The 15,888-nt window shown below is 35.3% G+C and overlaps 1 protein-coding gene across 7 annotated transcripts; it reads right to left on the bottom strand.

Moving 5' to 3' along the window:
• Positions 1-4,958: 4,958 nt before the first annotated feature.
• Positions 4,959-11,684, bottom strand: LOC148860708 (pyruvate kinase, cytosolic isozyme-like). Of its 7 annotated transcripts, none has more exons than XM_088941893.1 (4): positions 11,233-11,684; positions 10,084-10,366; positions 6,304-6,765; positions 4,959-6,029 (listed from the first exon to the last, which is right to left on the bottom strand). In XM_088941893.1, exons 2-4 carry the CDS (start codon positions 10,345-10,347, stop codon positions 5,217-5,219), a joined length of 1,539 nt encoding a protein of 512 aa, XP_088798019.1. In that variant the 5' UTR covers positions 10,348-10,366; positions 11,233-11,684; the 3' UTR covers positions 4,959-5,216. The 7 variants fall into 7 exon arrangements, with proteins under 7 accessions (XP_088798019.1, XP_088798020.1, XP_088798021.1 ...); XM_088941894.1 differs by having other exon boundaries at positions 11,229-11,621; XM_088941895.1 differs by having other exon boundaries at positions 11,335-11,619.
• Positions 11,685-15,888: the final 4,204 nt, after the last annotated feature.

Here is a 15,888-nt window from a genome sequence, read left to right as displayed (position 1 = left end):
TTGCATCATAAAAATTTTGTGAAAAATATTTGATACAAATTGTCATTTCCTAGTCTTCCTCAAGAATAATATCATGTGGCATTTTTTTCATTATAAAAATTAGTAAGAATTTGTTTGTAATAAATACAACTTTCTAACATAGAATAAATAAAATTCCATCTATGTTGAACATCTAATACAAAATGTTTATATTTTAAACCATAATTTTGACATAAATATTTAAATTCTTGTTTTCTTGCTCCAAAACTTTTAATATATATAATATAACTTCTAATTTTAGAAATATGATGAGAAATAATATTTAAATCATCCTAAATACAAATTTAAGACGTGACATGCACATTTAATATGAAATAATTTATCATTTGAATATGGTTTTAATTGAGATTTTAATATATTTATTGTTGAATCATTAGTACTAGCATTATCAAAACTAATAGAAAAAACATTTATTTTCAATAACATGAGTACGTAAAGTATTTAAAATATTTGCAACAATAGTTGGCCTAGTATGTGGCCATTCAAACCTAGTAAAACTTAAAATTCTATTTTGTAAAAGTCAATTTTCATCAATAAAATGATCAGTAACACAAATATAAATTATGTTAAATTTAGATGTCAAAACATCATAAATAATTGCAACTAGAATTAAGATTTGATAAAATAGAAATTAAATTTTGTTTATATTAATAAAAAAATTTAAAGCATATGTTCTAGTAGTATTTTAGAATAATTTTTAATTTGTGGATTTATATAATTATGTAAAAATCTTTCAAGTTTAATATCTTCAACTAATAAAAATGGTTGTTCACCATGCATAATATACTTTGCTAACTCTTGTCTCATTTTTCCTTGAGAATATTTAAAAGTACCAAAAACCCCATGCCCAAATTTGTGTTTGTAATGTTTCTTTCCCTTCTTGTCTTTTTTCGCATGCGAAAGCAAATGTCTGTGCAAGTGGCCAGTACTACCCTTGCTACAATAGTTAAAGTAATTCTTATATTTTTTGCAAACAACTATTTTTTCCTTTCCCTCAACCTCATCTATTCTAAATATTTTCCAAATCGGGTTACTCAACTTAGTGCCCTTCTTCTCTTTCCCCTAGTAATAGTATTAAGGGTGGGAATTTCGACAATATCAATAGTATCCATATCAGTGCTAACACTATCATGTTATGATTGAACATCGACATCATCAACATTGAACATGTTGAGGAATTGGACTCGAAAGGAGGAGTCAACCTTTTTTTTAATTCTAAAAAATAAAAATTAATTTAATTACACTTACATAGATTGTTGGTTTGAAATCTCAACTTGATTTCAACGGTTGAAGCCTCCAAGCCTCCCAAATTGCTAGCTTGAGAATGTATGAGACTGTATGAAAGGCTAAGAGTGATAATTGGTGTGATGAGAATGGTGGACGATAAGGCTATTTATAGGAATTGAAAATAATTTAATTGCCTAAAATACCCTAAAAACTAACTATTTTTAGTTGTTGTGATGGGTATTTCGGTTATTATAAAATCATTTATCACTTTACCCAAATACCCCACAAGTAGTTGTTTTATAGTTGTTGGAGAGGCATTGTTGTTATTTTTCTCCCCCCAAGCCAAAATACATAAATATCCATATATAATTGTTTATAGTTGTTAGGGGTATTTCTATACCCCCCCCCCCCTTAAAAACTAGTTGAAACTAGTCATTGGGATCTTGGGTGGGTTGCGTCACATGTTGGGCCATGCCGGCATGCGTAGTCATGCTGTTCCATGGTGGCCCATGGACTTGGAACCAGAACATGGGTCACAGGCGACACAACCTAATTTACACCTCTATCGAAAACAAACAAGACACCATCAAAGAAAATAATAGAAGTGATACACATTGCCATGATGTGAAACATTAACATTAGTGACATTAGGTAAATGTAAGAATTGAAATATCGATGCACTACATCTGATATGGGGTGTATCATATCGATATGATTATAACCAATACTAGATATACTATGACTAGAGGTGTATCCTACTAGTCATGCATATCAAGCCAATACAAGTGTGTATCAATCTATATCACATTGTACTGATACATACCGATACACCATGCATCCACGCCTTTCTAAAAAAAAAATGGGGCAATTCAAATCCAAGTCACCTAGTGCACAATTCACCTAAGACTTAAATCGCCCTTTAAACCACTAAACCAACTTGCTTCTTATGTTAATAAGTGAAATAAAACATCTTTTATTAAATATAATATCTATATGTGATCCAAATAAATAATACATATTTATGTGTACAATTCCGGCTAAAAATTAAAAAGAATAATATTCAAAATTAATATTTTATAAACTAATGAAAACAAATAATCTATTAAATCCACATTAAAATCAAAAGATGATTTTCATCTCAAGATTTTTATACAAATAAAATATTAAAAATAGAATAATTATTTTAGTACTTATATACATATACATATTAACTATTTACAAAAATAAAAAATGTTTATGAAATATTTGAGAATACAATATTAAATATAATCTATAGATCTACTAATCAACATTTATATCAAAAAATGATTTTTAATTTTAGAAAAACTATGGAAACAAAAGTATTAATTATTTTAGTAATTACTAGTCGATATTGTAATTTACATTTGAGAATTTATTATTTTGGTAAATTTTTTGTTAATGTAAAAAAATCTAAATAGTAAAATAGAAAATAATTTATATAATAATTAAAATATAATATGTGCATAAGTTAAGTGTCTTGGACTTTTGATTAATAATGCATTATCAATAAAATGGTATGATACCTATGCATACCACTATATTAATTATTTTTCCATATACACCATTAAAATATATATTGCTTATGTATTTATACATTATTTGTAGCTATTCGACTTTAAATTTAGTATTATTGGTGTATTTATAGAATTTGTATGTATTTCCCTAGCATATCAAAACATTTTCGTATTTTTCGTTCATGTCCATGCGTTTCCAAAGTGTATTTGTATTTGAGTTGTCTGATACTATAATTAATACTAATAATTAATAGGAAGAGAAATGCAATGAAGATACAAAGACTTAGTGGATACAATGTGTGAGAAGAAGCACCACTGAGTATCCATTGTACCAAAGAAATAGAAGACATCTTACCAGAGAGATTCACAGTGGCATTATCTGATGACTCTTTGCTAAGAAGAGATATCAGCTAATTCACGTTTGAGATCAGCCACAGGGGAAGTCTGAGTGGCAGAAGATGGCATGGTCTTTGTAAATGAAGCAACCTTATCAATTCCAATAGAGCATTCCGATTTGGACTGTGATCTGTGACCACCAAGTCGAGCTATGTGGATAGCCTATGAGTTCGAAACATTTATCTTTCAACATTGAGAATTGTGGCATCAAAGACTGGACAGAACTCTCAGAGAAATCGTAAATTGATGGAACTCCTCTTGAGCAAACAACAAATAAATCTTGTTGAGGCTTGAAATAGGATCAGATTATTCAGATCTAATAATGCTAAAATGGATTGTATTGAATTAGTCTCCCAGTTCCATGAGAAACTGGTGGATCTTTTCTTTCTCACGTTCATCCAAGAAGTATTTCATTGCACCACCGCAATTGCATTCAGGTATAGTGATCGGAGCAAATTTGTTCCAAAGATTCTTTATACGTGACAAATCTCCTTGTTTTTTTTCCAAAAGACACTCAGAAAACTAGCATTAATCAAAGAACCTCATTATAGATGATAGTTTGATTGTTCTCGTTTTCTACTACTATTCATTTCTCTATTTACACAGAATAATAGTTGTAAAACTTTTAGCTTTATAGGCTGAATAAGCCAATTCTCTATTAGACTTTCTGGACAAATCTCCTTGTTAGAACAAGGCAAGGTCACGCTTATGAATGCGTGGAATATCGCTTTGCTCAAACCTTTGAAGTTTGTGCAAAATCTCGTATTTTGCTCCTTTGCCATTGTGTGGGGCAAATGTAACCATTTTTGACATTTCTAGATACAAATGTAACCATCTCATCAGACAAATGGAGCCACGTGGCCTAACTAAGTACAAGTAAAGATCTATTTGATTCGCAAAACAGGGTTGGAATTAGAATCACGTATTCCTGATTCTTATTCTGAAATTTTTTAATTTTATTATTACTTTATTAATATTTTATGAATATGTAATTATTAATTTATTTATACTTTATTATTATTTTATTAGTATTTAATAATTTATATCTTACTATTTTTCATTAATTTATGAATATTTTATTATTGTTTTCTTATTAATTTATTAATTTTATATTTTAAAATTAATTTACTATTATTTAATAATTAATATGTTAATACTTATTATTAATTTCATTATATTATATTATATTAATACTTTATTATAACATTATTATTTTATTAGCATTTTATATTTTTTGTAAATAATTTACTGAATTTAATAATATTTTATCATTTTATTAATTAATATTAGAGTTTGAGGGTTTTGTCACTCCTTATCATATACTCATTCTTCTCCATTTGGAATTTAAAGCGTAAAACCTTGTATTTTGTATTAGAAATTTAGAATGGCCATTCCCCTCGGAGAATCCCATTCTGAGTCTGAATCAACATAATCTATATCTACAAACCATGGTCCCACTTTTATGATGGGTCCGGTGTTAGATCAAGTTGCCTGCCATCGGCCCATTCCGATTCCAGGCACCTATTCCAAAAAACCAAACAGACCCTAAGATTGTTACAACCAAGACCAACCCTCTCTTGGCCGACAGGAAAAAAAGGGCCTCCAATGTTTGATCCCAGTTATTTGGGTCTTGGATGAGATGGACCGGACCGGAGATGGACCCGATCTATAACATTTTCTGCAGAAAGTGAGTGCACTCGTACACAATTATTCTTAAATATGATTATATGCATGCGAATTTCTACCAATTCAGCACCCATCTGGGAAAAACTGCATTTCAATTCCAAATTTTGAAAATACTGAGAGCCTGGGTTGTCAAAGCAACGCAAAGTAGAAACATCATCAGAATTCAGAAAAGGGAAACAAAGGAAGCCATAGAACCACCAACTTCCTGTAGCTCAGTATGGTCAGGATGGATTCTAAGTTACTAACTACATAACAAACATGACATCAGAAGCACGACAGATCTCCCCACAAATGACAGACCTAGGAAAGCATGGAGCGTCTTTAGTTTCCATTTCACTTCACAGTGCAGATCTTTATGACAGAGGCTCCCCCTATACGATGTAGTGCTACAATTGCATCACCTACCTTGCAAAGCCCTTTCTGTGTTGCCGACTTGAGGGCAGCTTCCAGGATCACCTCCGTGGATTCCGCATCCGTGGCCTTAGCTGATCCTTCAGCAAGATGTGGAATCAGGCCCCTGTAGACAAGGCTGTGCCTGGCCGGGCTCTCATCGCTGCAGATCCAGTCAAATGAATCTGTTGTTAGAACTGGAACCACCACAGAGAGGATAGGAACCGCAGGCCTGTACTTTGCTATTAACCTTGCTGTAGTCCCACCACGCGTCAATACAACAATAAGGGTTGTCCTGGCTTTGTTTGCTGCTCGCACTGCTGAGGAGGCAAGACTCTCCAGTGGACTCATTGGTAGGGGGGCTGACCTGATCATTTGCTTGAAGATAGCACCATAATCAAGAGAGGACTCTGCCTCAATGCAGATCCTCGCCATGATCTTCACAGCAAGTTCTGGGAACGCTCCTGCTGCACTCTCACCACTAAGCATTACACAATCAGTGCCATCCAGGACTGCATTGGCAACATCGGTGGCCTCAGCACGGGTAGGGCGAGGATACTTGATCATGGATTCAAGCATCTGGGTGGCAGTCACCACAGGCTTGCCCACTAGGTTGCACTTGTAGATCATCATCTTCTGAGCAAGGAAAATCTTCTCCACAGGAATTTCCATCCCAAGATCACCACGAGCAACCATGAAGAAATCTGTCTCGCGCAGGATCTCATCAAAGTTGATCACTCCCTCCTGATTCTCAACCTTCAAAATTCCACAACTAAAACAAGTCAATTGGATGACCAAGAAGGGTCAGGACTCGTATATTTAAAAAATTGCAATAGGAAAAAAGAAGTATGCATGGAGGATTCTTAAGTACTCCATTCACGTCTAACATAAACTTTCCCAGGGACTACAATCTAACTCTTGATGGTTGTTTTAGATTATTCCTTCTTGTATATGAAATGTAAGGGTAATCTAAATTTTCCTTTTTTCCAATCAAAACAGAACAGGTATGCATTAAAGAATTGAGAAAGACCTTAGACATCAACTTTATGTTCTTGGCATGCGGTCCAAGAACTTTTCGAACGTTAACAAGATCCGAGCCCTTGCGCACAAATGAGAGAGCAATCATATCTATCTTGTTTGGCACACCCCATTTCAATATGTCTTCCTTATCCTTGTCTGTAAGTGTGGGGAGATCCACTACAACACCAGGTAGATTGACATTCTTTCTCTCACCTAACATAGCAGTGTTCCCACAGCAGCATCTCACGGTTCCTGAAGCAGGGTCACAAGACAAGACATTAAGGGTGATGGTTCCATCCGAACAGAGGATGGTGTTGCCAGGCTTCAAATCCACAGCAAGCTTTTTATAACTCATAGAGATCATTTCTGTGTCCCCCTTGAATGTGTAGTCCGTGGTGATCGTAATTTCCTGCCCTTTCTTAAGTTGAATAGGTTTCCCATCCTTCAGGAAGCCAGTTCGAATCTCAGGTCCCTGAAAATGTGAACAAAGTGCAGGTAAAGTGCAGCACAAAAGATCTGAACAGTTTAACTGAAATTCTTACTAGACAGGTTATTGTATGAATTAGACCATATTATTGCTGAGTAAGCCATTTTCAAACTCAACAGCCTGGAAAAGTAAACCTATGGTAGAAATCCATAACAATATTTTGACTTCAACTAATGGGAAACTGAAATCAGTGAGTGATAAAGGTCACTATTCTCTTTAAACATCCACTTGGAAAAAAAAGGAACTAGATGAATAAGAAAAATCACTTACTGATACACCTAGACATGATTATTCTATTATTTGGGCTAAGAAATGGACTGATCTAGGAGCATTTAGAGTACCACATAAGCACCAATGCGTCCACATCTGGTTATTTGTCAATACTCCATTAAGTGTTTTATTTTTGGTCTTTGAATCTATTTATTTTCTCTTGCACTTGTGTTACATCTACTAGATTGAGATAGTGGCATTGAAGTCTGAAGTCTTAAATGTTAGTCTTTATGAGTCAACTATCTATTGTAATCTCTCTAAACTCTAAGCTCTATTTATATCAAGGAAAAAGTGGTCTTTTGCTAGTTTTTTCTTTGTGAAGCTTTTAGTTTTCCCTTTTGAGTTTTGAGTTACCAAGTGATTCTCTGACTAGAGATGTTGATTGATTCCATCTCTCTTCCCTGTTGAGTGATTTCCTAGACTACCCTTTCACCTATTGCTGATCCAGGTTGTACCCCAGCTTGAATCAAATTGGTATCAGAGTTTGAACAGGTGCATCATGCACTGATTTCCTATTGTTCTAAGACTTTCTGTTGTCCAAAACTTGAGGTATATTAAGTCCAGTGTTAATTGGATTTTCTCCATTAATATAAAACAAGCTGTATACAACTGGAAAGGCTCTTATCAGGAATGCGTATCTTACACACCCTTATGTTGTGTTTAGTATGATAGAAAATGAGAGAAACAGAAAGTTGAAGGAACGTTGTTCAGGAATTCAACACAATTTGCTATGATATTTCGCTCAACTTTCTGTTTCTCTCTTATTTCTATCAAACCAAACATACCCTTAGAGTGTGGAGTCCTTTACAAATCAAATTCACATTATAGCAAGTATCACTGTAGTCTATAAGAAACCAAAAGTTTTTTAAGGACAACTATCAGAACTTTCACCAATATGCATGATTTTTTCTAAACAAAAATTTCCACATAAGAAAATTCATACATTAGTGGCAAATACTCCTTTAAATCTACCAGTAACTTTCAAGCATCACAACATGGAAGAAAACAGCTAGTTAAAAAGCAAATCTCTCTGGCATAAGAAATATGATAAGGAACGTCTATCTAGGTCAACTTACCAGCTAAATCTATCTTCACAAACTCCCTGTTCTTGGGAACTTGGAAACAGTTGTACAAAAGAAAATGAAACAAACACCAAAAATACAGTAACATAACAACAGCATAACCAATATCTTTCATCTAGATCTAATATAGATTAAATGAACTGAATAGAAGTATACAAAAGTGAGACATAAATCATAAATTTGGCAGAAATCATAAGATAAATCCACAGTATGAACATGCTATTGTACATGAAACCTTCAGGCAGAAAACCAGGTTCTTACTAAGGGGATGTTTGGAACCGTGGCAATTTTTCAAAAAAATACAGTGCCACGGATCCAAATAGGTGTTTCAACAAAGCCCATATATATATATATATATATATATATATGAATGTTTGGTTCAGGCGTTTATTGAAAAATCGGGCATGCCTCATAAATCGGACCCCACCAATGCATGAAATGCCAAATTCGGTGAACCATGTGTATCCTATGTGGTGCTTATCACATACATGAAAAACAGTGATAAAAATCACCTTACCAAGCAGCATAGTGTCACTCACTGCCTACGTGGCAGAAGCATAATGTGCACAATGTTCAAGTGCCCGCGCTTCCAAACACCCATCTAATAAAAAGCGCATAATGTGCACAATATTCAAGTGACAAACTTTGATAGCTAACAGAATAACAGCATAAAACTGCAGGGCATAGTAAAATAAGCAAAACAGCCATCCAGTTAGCACAAGTACAAATTTGGAAGGAGTTCTAAGATGAAATTCACCCTTTGATCAGGTAAGTTACAGAAAAACTCAAGGCAAGATAAGTTAGCTACATCTCTCAAGGTTCAGACATGCAGGATTATTAGAAGAATACTGTGCATAACATTCAATTAACAGTTCATTCCCTTGTGAAGGAGAGAACCAAAGTAACAGGCATTAAGAAAGTAAGAAACAACGGAAACACAGCACAGAAGTTTTCAGACAAACATTTCCGTTCATGGTTCATCAAAAATAATGCCTGATCCAAGGGCATCTTTTCATATTTTATTACTTCAAAAAACAAAAAAAAAAAAAAAAAAAAAAAAAAACAGTTGAGGTTCAATAAAGAACAGTAAGTAATTAGATTCTAACCTTCCACTAGTTGCCCCAAAAGCAACATCACATGTGTTTAATGCATATTCTTTCTCAAAAAGATAATCCATGAAACCTTGCAGGCTTATAGAAATCACCTCTCTTCAACTATGAAGAAAAAGAAGGTAGCTTACTCAGCCCTTTAACGCAAGGAAACACAATGCAACATGGTTGAGTTATAGGTTTTCTTCTGAAGCTGTTCTATATATGTAATAAAGAAACTAGAGAAAAGATACCTGGAAAGCATAAATATCCCACTTCCTTGCTGGTTTTTCAAAAAAAAAAAAAAAGCCAGTGAATTTTGAAATCGGTGATTTTTCAAAAATCAAATCATTGAATTTTATTATTTGGGATCATTTATGCCATGTAAGCCGATTTTTGAGAAATGGGCTTTGAGTCTGTTTGGTACTTATTCTCAAGGGCCGATTATTTATGCATTGAAGTTATTATCTCATGCCACACGGATGCCATGTCATTCTCAAAAAATCTGAATTAGTTGGAAATCAGGGAATAGGGCCAATTTAAGAATCGATTTTTGGCAGATTCCCCGAAAATCACAAAAATCGGCCAATCAAACAAATTTCAACGCCAATTGCTCTAGCACTGACGTGGCTCCAACATGGCAATGATTTTCAGGAAATCGGACATGATGCCAAACGTAAAATGAAGCAGAGGTAAGCTACACTTTTGCATTCAACCATTAGATCTTTTACTCAAACCTTCCTCTGAAAATTTTAAATCCGAGGAATTAAAAACTATTTATCAGTAAAGCTCAATTTAAATCAGAGCATGCAATATATTTCATTCCAACCAAATTAAATCTGAAAAAGCAATAAATTAAAAACCTTGGTATCAAGCATGACAGCACACAAGATTTGAGTGTTGTGCATGGCTATCCTGAGATTGTTTAGGGTCTCTTGATGATACTCATGCGTGCCATGCGAGAAATTGAACCTCGCAACGTTCATTCCCGCTCTCAGCAGCTTCTCAAGCATAGGCACAGATCGAGACGCCGGACCAAGAGTGCAGACTATTTTCGTCTTCGGGATCCGGCCATCGTTCGGGATTTCCTTCAATTTCAAGAGACCCTCAATGTCGACGTTAGACATCGCTCAAAGTTTCAAAAATCTGTAAAAAGGAAAGATAAGTTAGATCTTGCAAGATTCTGAAATAAGAAAAATGGAAATCTTTTCTACAATCAAGTTAGATTTGAAGCGCTTTTTTTTCTGCAGGGAATAAACAGAGCTAAAATTACAAATATTTCTGTAACTCGGATATTGAAATGTCCAAAGGAAAAGACAGAAACAAAAATTTCAAATCCTTGATTACAGAAATAGATTTAGATTGAAACGAATAACATTAAGCGTTCACGAGGCTTGGAAAATCCAGTGGAACCTCAAAGAACATGGTGCCAACTTGAAATTCAGCGGAAGCTAAGACAAAAACCAAATGCTGAGATCTCAAAAGAAAAGGGGGAACAAAAACAGAAGCATACCTTATAAACAGGTGATGGACAGAAACTACTAGAAATGATGAAAATCAGAGAGTGAAGACGAGCAAACAATTAAGAAACGTTTGAAAAAACAAAAGAAAGGGAAAAAAATAAAAACGGTACCAAACCTTACAGATTTCACAGGAAAGACATGAACTATACGTAAAGTGGAAGACCCTAAACCCACGGAAAAATCAGTATATAAAGCGAAGAAATCCAGAAAAGATACAAGATAAGAGCAGAAGCGATCATTTGCATTGCATGCACCAAAGATTCGTTCATAATCTTGCAGAATCCAAAGAGGGTAACTAAGCATCTCCTAAATCCTAAGAGACTGTAAAGAAAAACAAACAAAACTAGCTAAAACACAACAAATGGAAGGATTACAGTCGTTAGAGAATGATCAAACTACAGCTTCATCAGACAAAAAAAATTACGACTACTCAAATCTATCCATCCAGGAAACGAAAACAAACAAGCTTTAAGCAGCGTACATACTCACCTCTCTGCTGACTGAAACTGAAGAAGACGACTGGGGGGGAAGGAAAATGGATATAATAAATAAAAGATTGAAGAGGACACTACTCGGCTGTTTTGTGCGTACAGATGTGTGATATTCAGACAGCCAAATCTTTTGGGCTCGACATCATCCTCGATTGATGCTCGGAGAAAGAGACAGCTGGCCACCGTCATCGTCAACGATGATCCGTACAGATAAAAACCCCAAGAATATAATGCTATCGGACCACTTTTCCGAGTGAAACCATGTGCCCACGACCATGGGTCCTTCGCTTCGCCCAGAGATTTCCTTTTCCTTTTCCTTTTCCCATCGCACTGGCGCTTCCAGACCTCCAGTGGAGAGTTCAATATTTAATTATTATTTTATAACATGTGTTGCTTACTGCATGTAATTCGTTAAATTAGATAGGGAAATTTGTTATTTTATTATTGGGAAAATTTCCCAAACTTTCGCTGCCTGGTGTTAATTACTACCCAAACTAGTATTTGAAAGTTTCATCAAATTTTCTTTAACAATCATCCAAATATTAACAATAAAAATAAACAGTCTCAAATTCTTAATTTTTCAAAAAAAAAAATAGATTATATCTCAGTAGATTCAGAATAAGAGAGTCAAGGATTTACAACTATTTATTATTAATAATATTTAGATGGTTGATAAAGAAAATTAGATGATATGATGTTTGAAAAATATTTTATCTTTTCAAATATCATTAATGATTATTTAACAGACTGATTAACAATAGATATTAAATTGATATATTTTGAAAATTTAGATATTAAATTGTCATATTTTAAAGTTTGAGACCAAAATAATTTTATAAGATACTGATCCAAAAAAAAAAAAAAATTGACTATTTTATAAACTACTCTGTTTAGAAAACTGCATCGGTGGATCGGCCTGGTTTACTTATTACATATGTGTAAGAAAATGTAAATTTGAATCATCAATACGCCATATTAATTATATTAAAAGTTTTGAAATATATTATATATAATATGTATATAATTTATAGTATATTTGTGCATATGCCATATCATTATTGTTAACCTTCAATTCAACCCTAGTTAAACCTCTGACCCTCCCTTGTCCAATTCTATTTTCAATCCGGTTCTTTCAACATTGTTTCTCATCCTAACGAAAATCTCCTATGACATTTTGAAAAAAAAAATGCTAATAGTAATAAAATATTAAAATTCCTAAATGCTTATTATTGTTAAAATAATATCACCCATAATTTAAAATTTGTAAATAATATCATATATATATAATTTTTACACCTTTGCAATTATTCAAAATTAAAAAAAAAAAAAAAAGGAAAAGATAAGCCAAGAGGGCGGTGGCCAAGCGAAGCAATGGTTAACAATTTTTTGTAAAATTCCAAATTAGAAAAGGGAGGGGGTTTGAAAACAATGGTTTAGTAAGATTGAAATGAAATATAAAGAGAATATGTGGAGTTTTTTGGTAGATGTACATCTCAATAAAATTAGTTAAAGGTAAATCCAATAATTATAAAAAGAATAATGCATATTATCTGTTTGGGTTATGGTTGAGTTGGCCAAAGATGCCATGTGGCGGCCATCTTCTCTCTCTAGCCACGTCGGCACCACGCATGACAGATAATCATGACCAAGAATGAGTGTCCTGCATGGATGAGAAAATTAACTCCATTGGGGAAGAGGAGACATCCCGAAGACCTTAGCGGACAACCTCATCCGGAGCACTCCGGAAACCTCATCCGTTCAGAACATGAACATCCAACTATAAATAGGTAATCTCTGCTCAAGGTAGAGGACTTTCAGACTTAGAATACCTCTGCTCTATCTTCTCTACTCAGACTAGCATTGTTCTCACTTTCTCGGCCCAACCTCCTACTCTTCCATTCAACTGACTTGAGCATTGGAGTACCTACCCAGGGAATAACTCCTCAGGCCTCTAACATTTCCTCTTGGTTGCAGACCCTAGTGTGTGGGTTTGTCCTTCCACCTCGACTTCATCTAATTGGCATGACTATCTGACTGTGTCCTTGGTTTGAAATACCTCTGATCAAATAACATCAGATTGGCGTTGTATATGGGAAGCACACAAAAAGCCATTTCCCAAACCTCCTCCTAGGCACTCAAAACAACCATGCCTAAGAACACGTCTGATCGCTCCGGAGCCCATTTCCCATCCTGGGGTTCCCGTTCTCATTCACAACTCTCCACCTCGAGAGCCCCAATAGCAGACCACGGTCAACCCCATGCAATTCCAAGTAATGCAACAGAAGGTCGACTGCATCCTTGCAATGATGGAGACACTAGAACAACCAACTCAAGCCCCTTGACCGTTCACCCTACTACATAGGCATTTACCACGGTTGATCCTCACATTGAGGACCCTAAAAAGTGCCACACAGACAAGCATTGGGCCCAGTCCGACCATGAGAAGCAGCAGCCATCTAGAAGACTAGACTCTCCAATCCAGTCTCATGCACATGACATCCACAACAAGTCACATCATTCCACTCGAATATCGGTGAAGGAATGGCTCGGTCAACGTTTACCACAATCGCCAATCTCAATAGCCGAATCCAATTTGGTCCGAGATCGACTTGCAATCCCAAAAGGAGAAAGGCCCATGGACGTGACCCCAACCGACAGAGATGTTGAGATTAGGGAGTTGAGAGAACAGCTAGCCGAACTAGAATGCAGCCAAGTAGGCAGAAGTATGGCTCCTCCAATGGCCCAGCCCATGAAACAACACCATGGCCAGCCTGCGAAGGAACTTGTCTTCATCCAAGAGATCATGGACAAGCTCCCATCGACTGACTGGCAACCTCCTCAGTTCAAGAAGTACGATGAAGCCTCGAGCCCCAATGATCACATCGAAGGGTTCAAGGTCGTGATGAGTTGCATGGCTCTTCTGAAGGTCTCATGTGCAAGGCCTTCGTCGCCACCCTCTATAGAGTCGCCAGGACTTGGTACGCCTCCCTTCCTCCGTAGTCCATATCCTCATGGAAGCAGTTGGAGACGTAGTTCCTAGCACAGTTCACCATGAGCCAAAGGCCCTAGAAGGTGCCGGCCATCCTCATGCAAGTACGGCACAAAGAAAAGGAGAAACTTTGAGGGAATACTTAGCGATGTTCAATGTTGAGGCCCTCCAAGTATGAGCTCTAAACCAATTAGTGGCAGTGACAACAATCATGAACGGCCTGCGCTCCTCTATGTTCAACCTCTCGCTACAGAAGAACCCTCCCCTCAACCTAGCTGCACTCATGAAACACACACAGAAGTACATGAATGCCGAAGAGGCCCAGGCACTGTATAGAGAGGATGAAGACCAGCACGACCAGAAGCGCAAGGACCATGATGGCCGAAAATCAAAATGAGAAACTAGGAGGCCAGATCGCCAACCTGATCGCAAGACCACCAACGTTTTACAGTTTCACCCCACTCAACACTCCAAGGGCTCACATTCCAATGCAAATCCGCAACCGCAAATTTGTCAAGTGGCCCAAAAAGATAAAAACCGGGACAAGTTCTATAGCTTCCATCACGACCACTGCCATGACACCGAGACAAACTTTGCCGTCAATGGTAAACAAATTTTTGGTAAAATTCCAAATTAGAAAAGAGAGGGGGTTTGAAAACAAGTTAAGATTGAAATGAAATATAAAGAGAACCCGTGGAGTTTTTTAGTAGATGTACATCTCAATAAAATTAGTTAAAGGTAAATCTGATAACTAAAAAAGAATAGTGCATATTATCAGTAATTTTGTATCTGAAAAATTAACAAAAGGGAACTTTTTACACATTTTTTAAATGTTAGGGAGGGTTTTATAATTTTCCCAGTAAAATGACATTGAGGTGGATTAAGTTATCAATGGCCTACGAGAGTCATCAGTCCATAAACATGGTCCATGTGCAGCTTTGCCTCATTCTCTCTTTCCACCGATTAACTCATAGAAAGCAGCCGTAGCACTCACTCCTCGAATCATCAAGAGAAGCTTCTGTCATCTCTGTAACAATGTAATTGTAATCTATCTATAACTGCGCATGCACAAACAAATCAAGTGTTTCCAAGTGTGCATAGCATTATTATTGGATTCTTATCATTTTGATGATTTTTAGGAAAGTTTTAAATCGAGTTTTTCGGTTTTTTTCAAGAAGACATGCATTAATCAAACTATTTCATGCTATCAAGATCTTAATGCAAAACCTCACCATGTCTTTTGACTATCAAAGCTTCCAAAGGATATCTTTAAAAAAAGACTTGCCAAACGGCCTCTAAGTCTTTTTTTAGCAATAAAAAAAAAGATGTATAAAATCTTATTATATATTCAAAGCACAAAACTATAGAGTTAGTGTTTCTTTAATCCTCTTAAGTAAAAAAATATATATATAGAGAGAGAGAGAGAGAGATTATTAAATTAATAAATAAAATAAAAATAAACAAGAAAATATTTATAAACCCTAAAAAAGCAAAAGGCAGAAAGTGACCCTAATCACATATTAAACATATTGAGATAAAGTGCGGAAATCAAATAACTAATTAAGGAAAGAAAAGAGAAGAAAACAGATATAATGTCTTGTGAAGGATTTGTTGAACGGTGAAGAAAAGGGTTTCTTCATCTTTTTTTTTCTAAATTTAGAAATA

Source organism: Nelumbo lutea, chromosome 4 (assembly GCF_056320005.1).
Source record: "Nelumbo lutea isolate HS-2025 chromosome 4, American lotus-T2T, whole genome shotgun sequence".
Classification (NCBI taxonomy): Eukaryota; Viridiplantae; Streptophyta; class Magnoliopsida; order Proteales; family Nelumbonaceae; genus Nelumbo; species Nelumbo lutea.
The sequence above is the reverse complement of the archived record's forward strand: the minus strand, read 5'-3'. Positions and strand labels throughout refer to the sequence as shown.

What these genes read in the sequence shown, in the direction of transcription:
- LOC148860708 (XM_088941893.1), bottom strand. Translation starts at nt 10,347, where the DNA reads ATGTCTAACGTCGACATTGAGGGTCTCTTGAAATTGAAGGAAATCCCG. An exon ending in CTGTCATGCTTGATACCAAG is followed by an intron (nt 6,766 to 10,083) that starts GTTTTTAATTTA and finishes TCACATTTTCAG; the next exon opens with GGACCTGAGATTCGAACTGG. An exon ending in ACATAAAGTTGATGTCTAAG is followed by an intron (nt 6,030 to 6,303) that starts GTCTTTCTCAAT and finishes GGAATTTTGAAG; the next exon opens with GTTGAGAATCAGGAGGGAGT.